The sequence below is a fragment of the Ischnura elegans genome, chromosome 5, assembly GCF_921293095.1.
Source record: "Ischnura elegans chromosome 5, ioIscEleg1.1, whole genome shotgun sequence".
In the NCBI taxonomy this organism is placed as follows: domain Eukaryota; kingdom Metazoa; phylum Arthropoda; class Insecta; order Odonata; family Coenagrionidae; genus Ischnura; species Ischnura elegans.
Window position 1 is genome coordinate 57906547 of NC_060250.1, and position 12320 is coordinate 57918866.

General features: G+C 39.0%; 1 protein-coding gene across 9 annotated transcripts in view; it reads right to left on the reverse strand.

Moving 5' to 3' along the window:
• LOC124158935 (broad-complex core protein-like) overlaps window positions 1-12320 on the reverse strand; it is a 351886-nt gene that overhangs the window by 28940 nt on the left and 310626 nt on the right. For 6 of the 9 annotated variants that reach the window (XM_046534363.1, XM_046534360.1, XM_046534366.1 and 3 more), the window contains 4 exons: window positions 9258-9466; window positions 6259-6444; window positions 4272-4929; window positions 3017-3079 (listed from right to left, as the gene is read on the reverse strand). In XM_046534363.1, coding sequence (XP_046390319.1) covers window positions 3017-3079; window positions 4272-4929; window positions 6259-6444; window positions 9258-9466 — 1116 coding nt within the window. Of the gene's footprint in view, window positions 1-3; window positions 1271-3016; window positions 3080-4271; window positions 4930-6258; window positions 6445-9257; window positions 9467-10362; window positions 10481-10508; window positions 10718-12320 lie in introns of those variants that run through there. The other 3 variants (XM_046534368.1, XM_046534367.1, XM_046534365.1) reach the window with 3 other exon arrangements.

Consider the following 12320-nt stretch of genomic DNA (forward strand, 5'->3'; position numbering starts at 1 on the left):
AGAAATACAACAGAGCGAGATGCTAGCCTTCACCCAGTGAAAGACAAACTGACCACACCGTCATGAAACCATGGGTCCCTCTCAAGAGATACCATTGGCCCCAAACGAGTTGGAGGACAGCATGTCTTTGCCAAATAGTGAGTTCATACCAAAAGGGACTAGTAAAAATTAATCCCCGCCTTTGCATTGGGAGTAAGGGAGGAAGACAAGAAGGAAGTTGCCAGTGGAGAGAGAGCCAACTAAGTCACTCAAAAGGATCAACTATGACACTCAGATAAGGGATTTGAAGAGTTTAAAGGAATGCACTACAACCAATCAGTCCTTAACTTTAGCCTTCCAAAATTGGCCAAGTGCTTTATTGGAAACATGAAGTGCATTTGCTATCATTCCCGATTTAAGGTTAGAAATGAAAGCCGAGAAACATGCTCCATGAATATTATTCAGGTTTAAAACTGCCAAACGTCAATGTTTACCTAACAACGGTTCTTAAACAAGTAGTTTATCCACTAATGCACACTTTCCTAATGTAACAGTGAAAATAACTTAAGCCCTAACATATTCAGACTAATTATACTTAATTGACACAAACATTAAATCTCTAAACAGCACTCATAACTGTCTTTCCCTGAGCTTGTCCTATAGGTGGCCTGATTAGGAACAACAGCGTTTCCCAGCTTCACAATCAAGTTCCAAGTACATATGCCATTTTAAATCAAAGACAACTTCTTCCAAGAGAATGCAGGTACTATGCAGGCAGGTTTCATACTATTATATCCCTTTCTCAATCCTAGGACCAGATGGTGCAAAGAATATTTTCAATGTTTTGAGCAGTTCTTGTTGAGGAGAAATGATCATCTAAGCTTCAAGCCCTCCCTTTGCAGCCCATTCATTCTTCCTGCACTGGCAGCAGCCGTTCGTCCTCTCCTCCTTCCACTGTTGGCCCTTCCTCACCCTTCCTCGCATACAGACACCGACGCCTTTGCGGCCCCGCTCGTATGGTACTGTGACCGGTGGCTGACGAGGCTGTTTTTGGACCTGTACACTCGGTGGCACACCTCGCACTCAAAGCTTCTCACCACGTTACAGTGCGTGTCGGCCATGTGACGGTTGAGGGACCAGATGCGAGTAAAGCTCTTGTTGCACAGGTAACAATAGGGTTGAGCCTGGCCCTGAGGTTGACGGTGGATTGGAGTGAATTCTTGCTGTTGAAGTGCTTGACGCAGTTGAAGCGGGTGTAGTGTATGCTCTTCCTGTCGCATTGGCCCCTCCTCTGCAACGAGGGGACAGAAAATAAGGGGCTCAGGATGCTTCTCAGGAGGTAGGCAGCCCCGTTTTCCAAACACCGCTCAGCACTCCAAAACTTTGCAAATGCGTAGTAATCTCAACTCACACTTCCAATACTTTTCAAGATGAGGCTACTTTTGCAAGAGCACAAAAATTTGGCGACCAATTTTCCACACAAGTGAGTACAGAATTTTACAGTGATTGGTTCAGGAAATTTTTCTAACATGAACAATACACACGTCATGCAGTGAAAAATATGACAAGACATAAGGGCAAGCATCTGATTGTAATGCCCTCCAATGCTAGTCAATTACTTAAGACAAAATTACAATATTTTCTTCCATTTTACCAAATATCACTACTCAAAATCATGTTACACATTATAAAAAAGGATATATCAAACATTATGGACCAGTCAATGGGAAAGTAAAAAATATAATACACACCATCACTCACGGTAGTAATTACTATGGCCATTTGAACATCTCTATCAGAGAAATTTGTGTCAAAAGACTAAATGCTGGACAGAAATAGAACCATAATCCTGTCCTAAATCAGTGTCAAAAGGAGGTAATCTGATTGGGAATCATGGCAAAAATTCTGGGGAGTGCATGGGACGAGAAGAGCTCGGATTTGGGACTTATAATAAGAGCTAGAGTAAAAAAAGAGGCAATGTCACTTCCTCTCCTTCCTTCCTCCCACTTACCCCCTAATGCAGTAAAAAGCCTAACCGTCTAAAGAAACCCTCTCAACCCATTAGCCTCACATATAAAATGCCCTGATTCATTTGAATTGATACCAATTCTATTCGACTACCTTGACAATAAAAAAATGGAAACTGATTGCCCTAGCTAAACCTGCAGTCTTCAGCCGCTTCTTTTCCACATTACCTCAAAAAGTGAGTCTCACAGAAATCCATAAAAATAAATAAAAAATAGCATTCCATGGCTTCCTTTCCCCTTTCCATTCATATTATATATTTGTATAGATATATATATATTTAATTATTTAGAAATATATGTATATATAGAAATACTTATTTTGGCACATAACTTCAACACTATGACTCTCAAAAACAACTACATTTATCTATTTTAAATTGAATAATTCTACAGACAACTAAGGTCAAGTCAAAGTACGCCACAGAGAATTGGAAGCTGAATTTTAATCAAACAAGAGATCAATGAGATAACTTAAAATGTTCCCAAGTTTCCCCGTGGTATACCTGAACTTGCCCAAGATTACATTCATGGATGAGACAATCTGATTTAGTACATTACTAAAAGACTCCAAATAAATCATATAAGAAAGGGAAATTTAAAAATATAGAAAACAAGGAAAAAATAACAGAAATGAGAAACGAAAATGAAGCTCAATTCTTATTTATACTTAAATGAAATAAAATAAAAATTCTGTTTGCCATAAATTTTACAGGCAAAAGGAATACTAAAATTTTAGACATGGAGTTGCTTTGATCCATAAAGATTCAAAGGTGCCCATGGTCACTTTGAGGGAAATAAAATTTATAAAGAGCAAAATGACAAAAATCAAAGGAAAAGTAGAAATGATCCATAGCTTAGGAGGATATACTTATTAAATTACCATAAAAAATCTTATAGAATTGTTAACCAAGTGGGAGTGACTCCTGGTCAGAAAATACATCCACTATAACATGGTAAATCACTCAAATCAGATTCTTTCATCCACCTAATTAAAGAAAAATGCTTCTTACCTTGGGTTGAAGTTCCAGCTGATCCATCCACAGCCAAACCCTTCATGTTCTGGCTGCCTAACCCTGAAGTCAAAAAATAAATCATTCAAAAACTTTAGATGAGAAAGAACAAAGAATATACATTGCAATCAAAATAGTATTAATTGAAACTAAGCATTCACCTCTCTTATAGAAAGTTTAAAAAAATGTGAGACTTGAGTTAATTGGACCTCTCTGAACCACCCCATTGCCATTCAAATAAATTTCTTTGACACTTTGCCGATCAAATGCATCTACAAGTGAAGTGTCAGTCTCAGACCTCATTTACAACTGAAATTTAGATGAAAAATGGTAACATAACCACACAATTTACTGAAACCAAAATTATCCAGTAGTAAAATGATAACTTGAATTTTATAGCTGGCATTAATTATAGGATTTTTTTCATTGATTAATGAATAAATTTCAATTTCCAGTATTAATTGCATACCAAAGTTAAAACAAAAACTGATTGATTACAAAAAAATTATTTTCATAATTTTCAAGATAATAAATGAACGTTAAGACAAAAATTAAAAATACAGTAATCTCATCAAGGCCATCACTTTTGTACTCATCCATCATAAAAGCCATTACTATTTCTATAATGCAGGTAGAAGCATTTATTACTTTAGTTTGATGATTTGATGTTATTAATGAAACAGGATGCAATAGTTAGGAAAGAAAATATCAAAGCAGGGCACCTAAAATTTATATGGTAATCAGATTGTAACAAAGTAAATGAAGATTTCAATCCAAAAGGATTCATTCATTGAAAAGAATAGTGATGAACCTCATACTATGATCTAATTTCGTAAGAAAACTTCTATCTGAAAATGATGATGCTTTATAAAGATATGTCTAAGTGATAATTAAAGATACTTCTTATTAAAGCTTTGATCACCAGCTTTATAAAGAACAAAAAAAGAAGTGATCATAAATAAACACATAGCTCTTTCTCAATTTCCATCACTTTGAATTGCAATTTCTAACAAAACAACATCACTGCAGGGAGAAATTTCCTTAACAGCCATGAATTCTTCCTCAGTATCGATAGGAAGTTAAAAACTTAAAAACTTCATTACAAAATTTTACAAGGGCAAAGAATAAAAAAAATAAGGGCTAAGCACTGTTGGGTAATTAATGGAAATGACTACAGATACATATAGTATTAGGAAACAATGTGTCCATGAAGTTCGCATAAATCACATTATAGATCCCTGCCATGTGAACAAACCTGGTATGTTTCCTGGATCTGACATACACGGGGTCATGTCAAAACGAAAAGGAGCCGAAGACTGTGACTGCTGCGAAGGTGGTGGAGGGTACAGTGATCCCTTGCCATCAGGTACCATAGAGAGATGGTAGTAGGGATTGGGGACTAAACTGCCCCCTCCCGGTCCACCATCGTGGTCTTCCGACGAGGACAACTGATTCCCGGAGGGAACCATGGGATTGTCGAGGGGTGGACCCTCGACAGAGTTGATGCTATTGTCATCGTCCTCATCTTCGTCCTCCTCACCCCCAACCTCTCCGTCCCCGCCTCCCACGGCACCCGCTCCGGGCGGACCCGAGCCTTCCGCTGGCTCTGTCTTTATGCTTTCCTCCCCGATGGGAGAGTTTCGATTTATCTTGGCTCCCGTGCCAATCTCCCCGTCCACACCGCTGCTCCCCACAGCTAAACAGTCTTCTGGTTTCAACCTCTTGGCGGGGACACCAGAGTGGTCGTACTTGTCGAAGTCGCTCGGTGTCGTGTGGTCAGGGTCACGGCGCTGATTTGCCGTTCTCCTCTGAGTATGGCTGTGCGGTGGGTGGGGGTGGAGGGGTGATGGAGGTGAGAAGAGGGAATCGTCAAGCTTGTCTGGCGGGAAGCCCTGATGATTTCTCGTGGACCCCTACAAGAGATAAGGCAAGGATGGCAAAAGGTTAGAAAAAAAACCAGCAGCCCATAAAATTTACAATGTGTTACAATGGTTTATGATTAAAAAATGACCAATTTTATGTTCTAATTACTACACATTCATTACAGCCAGGTTTAAGTTTTTATGACAGACCGAGAGTTATCAGAGATTATATAGCATTGACGACACCAGATTCTGATGGTTAAGCTTGAATGAGTTACTTGAATACAAATTTGCTAGCACTACAGAAATTTGAAACTTTGAAAAACTAAGACATTTTACAAGGCATCAAAAAGGATTATCTTAAAAATTTCTTAATGAAAGAACATTCACTTTTTACGATGATGGTTGATGGATATGGTCATGTATAACCCCAGTTTCTCCAGCAACAAGTTCAACTATTTCGATCAAGAGAAATATAAACTTCCATTGTTCAACATATTGTTGAAGTTTTTAGACAATCATCTAGTTTCAAGGGAGCAATATTGAAAGTTTAGATAAGAGCAAATTACACATGATGTCACATTGTCTTTGATATAGCAAATTAAATATGATAACAAGTACGCCATGAAACGGTAATTTACAGAGTGTACAAAAATGTGAAGGTATAATATGTGAATATCAATATTGTGCTCACAGCAATCATTTTTAATTTATATAAAAGCTTACGAAATGACAATTCCAAGAATATTAGCAACTATACAGACTTTTTATAACAAATACAACTGAATGAATGGTAAAGACAAAATTTATGACGTTTGAACTCAGCACGTGCCTGAGACACAACAAGGGACACTTAAAAAATTCAGGCAAGTAATAGAAAATGAAAATGGATGTAACTGAAAATGAAATGTAAAATCGCAAGAAGAATATGCAATTACCTAACGGCTAAATAAGAGTTACTTCTAAGAGAATGGAACAGGTACTGCACCCCAGGGGTGCAGCTAGGAATTAAAGCTAGGGGGGGGGGTTTCAGGCTCATTAAAGCTAGGGGGGTTTCAGATTAATTCTGGGGAGGCTGGGGGTATTGCATACCCGCCAGGGTAAGCGGGAGGTGCAGTGGCTCTCCTCCAAAAAATTTAAGATAAATGGTTCAAAATGGTGGGTTTTACGGCCCTCTGAGGGATATTCTATTAATGCTTACAGTATTCTACAAGTAATGTTAATGTAATGCAAGTAAAATAGATTAAACTCAAAAATTTCTCTGAGCTCTGGGGGGGGGGGTTTATCCCCCAAAACCTCCCCCTCGCTGCGCCACTGCTGCACCCAATAAAAACTGGTGTCATGCACAAAACGTAAAAGGTAAATTCAGCAATCAATTACCTCATCTCTATAGTCAGCCTGTTGAGTAAGTCCACTGACTCTGAGAACTTCAGCGGTCTTTAAGAAGGAGGTGAGACTCCTTTGGTGCACGTTAACTTCTCCATGGTATATAAACTCGACGAGAGCATGCAAATCAGCAAATGCCACATCTTGGAGGACTATCACAGGATGCTTGCAGGGCGTGCTCTGGGAATTGATAAAAATTATATTGACCACCAGAGAAATATGGCACGCTAAAAATATGGGCGAATGAAGTCATATAATATTACATTTCAGCCTTAGAAAATAGAAACCTAGCATGACAAGAACTAGAACTTCAAATGTGATGAATTGATAAAAATTATATTGACCACCAGAGAAATATGGCATGCTAAAAATATGGGCGAATTAAGTCATATAATATTACATTTCAGCCTTAGAAAATAGAAACCTGGCACGACAAGAACTAGAACTTCAAATGTGATGCCTTCCCGCTGAGATTTTTCCGAAGTGATATCAAATTATTAGGACCAGAAATTTTTAACATATCTATTCACTGGTGAATTTTGTTCCAGTTAAATAATTCTCATTACTCAAAGGTACAGAGCATGAATGATAACTGAAAAAAATAAGAATAAGGACACACACAATGCCCTTTGAGCAACCAAATAAATAACAAGAATTGAAAAAAAATACTATGTACCAAGAGCAATACATATTTTACAAAAAACATGAGTAACGTTTCCACTTAAATACCATCATCTAATGTGGTAGAGCACACTCCATTTTAGCAATTGATGATTAGCAACTACTTTCAACAATTATTCAGCATCAGTTAGGGAAGCTTCCACATATTTTGACCCATTCCTCCTCAAACTCATAAGCTTGAGTATGATGTGCCATGCAGTGATTGAAATACTGTACGTCACATAAACATATACTTGATCGTCTACAGTAAAAGACATTTATTGCATGCAATAATGTCTCTCAAATTGCTTTCAATGAAGACAAGAATCATTGCACGGGTATGTTATCTCAGAAACGGATTATATAGTGAGCACAAAAGGGACAAGAAATGAACTCAGTCATGAAAATGATTCTAAACAGAACAATAAGTTTGATGCAATAATTTAAAACATGAAAATTCCTGATAGCACCAAAACGCTCAACACCTTAAGATAGACCAAATAACCTGAGACCAAATACACCCAATGCTGCAAATTCTATTTATCGCAGAATGAATGTATCATGATAACTAGCTACTTACTACTTAAATTCTAACCAGCTGCAAGAAAAGAAAATTTTTCGGATCTTTCCACATGATTAGGTTGGTCTGATGTTTCATGCATGGCCCCTGCAGGTCACTTCTTAGGAGGCTATGGCACTCCAAGCATGAGTACCACCAAGAATAAGCGACCACTAAGGGGTTGTGATACGTCAGGCCCACCTGACCTCGTGGTAAGACCCGAAAACTTTTCTTTTATTACAACTATATACCAAAAAAATCTCAAAGAGGAATTCATACAACCACGAACAACAGAATTTGATGACTAAATTACCAAGAAAAATTAAAGCAAAAAAGCATCACTTCTGAATATTGGTGACTAAGCCACTCTCGTAACGAATAGATAGGAAATTTATAATAAATATACATGCTGGGTGCACTCAATGTTTTGACATAGTTTGGCCGATTAAGAAGATAAATAATTAAATGTGATAATTACCTCAACAAGGTGTGGGCAAAATGTGATCTAATAATATGTATAAGTGTCAACTGTAGCACAGTCCCACCATATGGATTGCTGTTTAGCACACTAATAGAGTCAAACACTTTTAAGGATTGAAGGACTGGTGCCAACAAAACATTTAATTTTTGTTCAATGATTGTTAACAACAATGGAGAAATCCTATGGATCCTATCCTATCCTTCATATCGTCATAAAAAAATCTTTACCAATGAGTATAAACTGATTCAGTTTAAAAATATAGGGCAACATCCGAGGAGATTAAAGGTAACCTCCAAGTTGAATGAAAACCAAGAATATTTCGTTACAATGGTTTTGGTGTTAACAGACCCTCTTGAATAAATGACACAGCTTAAGATCTAGTAGAAAAGATGTAATGTCAAGATGAAGGCTATTTGAATAGTCATTCATAAGAAGTAAAAACACAATTAAATACAGGAGATTGTGGGCTGAGTGGTATATGACCTTAAAAAAATTAGTCCTAATTAATCACAATCTTGATTATCACCCTCAACTCAAAGATCCAGATGTTATAGAAAATATTATCTGCCATTGGATGATGTTTCTCAAAAATACTTGATTGCATTGCCCTAGAGAAAACACCATTAGTTCACAAAATGTGCCAGTAAAGGAGAAAATGTTAACTTCAGAATCGAGAAAGGAATGGTAACTCTTTCTCACATACCAATAGAAAAGAACTTCATGGTGGTAAGAGCCATCACAGCTAAATCTGAATTTCATCATGGAGAAAACCATTAGAGAAACAATCTTGCGTATCAAATTTCATTCCAAATTCTCTAAGTCAGGCAAATTGGGAGGTACTCAAATAACTATTTCCAAAGCTATATCAGGAGTTTCAGCTTTGATCAATGAAATACAGAAACCAAGACTATACTTCGATTTCAAATGGTTTTCAGCAATATTTCCTAGGCCAACTTGCAAAAGATTTTCAACCACGTAAAAAGGGGTTGACACTAGCCTCAGGAGTTCACTAATAATTTATCTTAACTCACTTTCTTCTCTAACCACGACAGTGTCAACCCTAGCAGAATTCCACTTTACAACCTCGAGCACACACAGAGAATGCTACTCCTTAAATCAACAAAGGTTGACCCCAATGCATGTTGACCACGACACGAACAAGAGACACTTTCATGACTATAAATATTCAGAAACTGTCGTAACTTGAAGACTTAGATGTCATGCACACAATAGATGAGCATTTGAAGTGATTTACCGGTGCTGATCCACGACTGATAAATAGCGATAACTTACCTTCAAAAGTTCCCGAAAATATGGACTGCAAGCAGACAGCACAACCCTATGGGCCTTAAGACTTTTCCCTTCACATGCAAGGGTCACGTCAACGAAGTCTTCATCGTCCCTTAAATTTTCAAATGCTGACGTTATACTACTCTGGTAGTTATTCCACCGCAAACAAAAGTGTTGGGTGTCTACCATCTTCCAATGTCCACCTTGAGCGACTGAAATAAAGAAATAAGTGAGTAATCTCCACCGTGCTATTCAAGTAACAGAGATATACCGGCATAACAGGCGAAAAATCATAACGAGCATCTGGCGATATTACGCGTCAAATACTTTAGGAATTGAAAAATACAAGGTAAAGATCTTTAACCTAAAACAACCGGCACAGTAAAACTTTTACTTTCAAAGTCTTGGAAAGAAATAATCGGTCAACTTCGCAAATGTTCTTCTCCCTCCGCCGACACTAAAGTATCAACAAATGTTTGAGTAGGAAATCACAGAGTACTACTTTCACTGACAAGGTTGAAAACAATAATATTTACTACAAATGAGCGATAAAAAAATTAATAAACCCTAATAGAGCAAGCAAAGATGGCGGAAAATTGCATTCTTAAAAGATCGCCATGAATGCCGACGCAGGTAAAAAAAATCACGAATTCGGCGAATCTGGCACCGGGCGAAAGTTTCACAATCGCAGTTCGCTGAGGGGAATTCACCGGGTTCTACGGCTACTTAGGACACAATCTGAACAAGTATTTCTCCTAATATTCAGTGAAATTTCTGGTAATTGACAGTGACATTGGCTAATGTCATACAACACCGAAAGACGACAGCGCTCGAAACACACCAAATAACACTCACTACGTGATTTATCAACATATCCAGAAATCGTTTTCCTCAATATCACAGCACATTCCACTTGTGAACCCTGGAGTTAAAGGAAAAGATCACTTCAGCGGCCACATACCCGGGGCTTTGCCGCGTCGAGGCAGACGGCTACGAGCGGTATCCCAACCAAGCAAATTTACCTCTAACACACGACCAGAATATTTGGAAACGAGCACACTCGATCAGATATCACAGCTTTGACACAATATTCAACATGTCAAGTTACCTTCTGTCTAGCTGGGAGAAGTGGTGCACAACACTGAACAAAAAAGACCACATAGGAGAGCAGCAAACGTTCACGAAAAAAGACGCAGAACGAATAACGCTTTATCAACACCGATGAGACATCTGACGGAGCAATTTCGTACCAACCTTAGCGTATCCGGCAAAGCGTGGAGCGTGTGCGCACTAGCCTGTTCCGATCAAGAATGACATATCGGGAAGAAAACTTTTACACCAGTGTTACGCTGTAAATCTTATTGATACTGAGGATGAAATATATTATATTAGTCCTGAAAATGCAGCAAAAGACCTTAATTTCGCTGAACACCTTTTCCGGGAGGTGTACTCTGCTACGAGGCAATCTCAAAACTAAAAAAAAATCATTACATTCGTTCTCCCCATTTCCCCCTCGAGATCCAGAGAGGGGGTCTCCGACTGCGCATGAACAATTCAGTTTTCATTTGGCAAGCTCGAGGTCAATAGTTACTATTTTATGAATCGGAGCTCTTTTCATTTATATATAAGTCGATACGGATGTATCTGAATAAGACAGAGAAAAATTAACCCTAGTTTAGCACATCCTCGCCATCTCCTCGAAATGAATCGAGCCTCAAACTTGCTTAAAGATAATCCTGAACAACTTTCACTATCATAGAAATGCACCGAGTTCGCACAACATTAAGTTTGCCACAGAAATTAAAGCGCGCACTATGATAACACTGAAAAATGTTTATTGCTTAGCCAGCCATTCATAGATTTAGATTATAGCTAAATTCTGCACTAAGAACATACGTGTACAGGCAAATATGTGACGGGCGACAGATGACTAAGAAACTACAATGATGATCTTCACTTTTCCATTCAGACGTTACCTCAAAGCGATTCCGATGTAATACGTTTCAGTGACTTAATTGAATATCCATTCCGATTCTCTAATATTTCTCTCAGCTGCCAAGTATTTTGCCATTACTGCTCCATGATTCAAGGTAAAGTATCAAAATAACCTTAACTCGACGAGAGGGTAGTTCACTTGCGAATGCAAATTTCCGCAGTCGACTGAAGGATATCAAAGAAGATGACGTGCACTGTCATGATAGCCATGGTGCGGTGTCCACGAATAGTGCCCAATAGGCGGAAACAGCAGCTTGAGGAAAGGTTTGAGTATGTTCGTGCCACCGCGCACGAAAAATCCTACCCGAAACAGTTCCTTTCGGCCAAGTACTCTCGTTCGACCCCCCTATTTTCACCACCCCTACTCTCTACACCCCCACACCCATCCCCCTTCGCACTCAACTCAAAGCTGCTCTCCATTACAAATAGTCCCCGAAAAATCAATACCGCAGCAGCCCTCTTGTTGAATTCTCTGGGCGATACAACCCCCTGCATAAACCAGAGCGGCATACTACACGGGACGCGCAGAAGAAGGGCAGAAAGCTTCTACTACCTTCACTTTCGGTCGCCGTCTTGTGTTCGTTTCGCACTATATAGCCGGTCCACGTTGTCACCCGCGCACAAAAATCAACATGCAAGAAGAACACATTCACACACACTCATGCACACAATGTCTTTTTCTCTCACTCGCACAAATCTCACGCACACTTTCCCCACAGAGAGGCGCCAAAAATTTTTCGGGGGAAAAGTTTCCCGGCGTCCCCGTTCTCTGTCCATCGGAGAGTGATCCCATGCAAAAAAATTCGCGTCAGCCGCCGTCGTGAGTCCACCAGGTCCATCAGAGTTCGCACATGGCCGCGAGACACACACCGTAGAACCAACTGCGCTGGTGGTTGTTGTCCTCAGAAGCGCCGGGGATAAACAAAGACGACGAAAACAAATGTGCGGACAAAAAAAACACGCCGTGCCGGTGAATATTTTGCCAGACGCCGATGCGGCGGGATGAAGAACTTATTTTCACCCGTAAAGATGTTGGCTTAAAACCGAATGAAAACGTGGTGAGGTATAGCC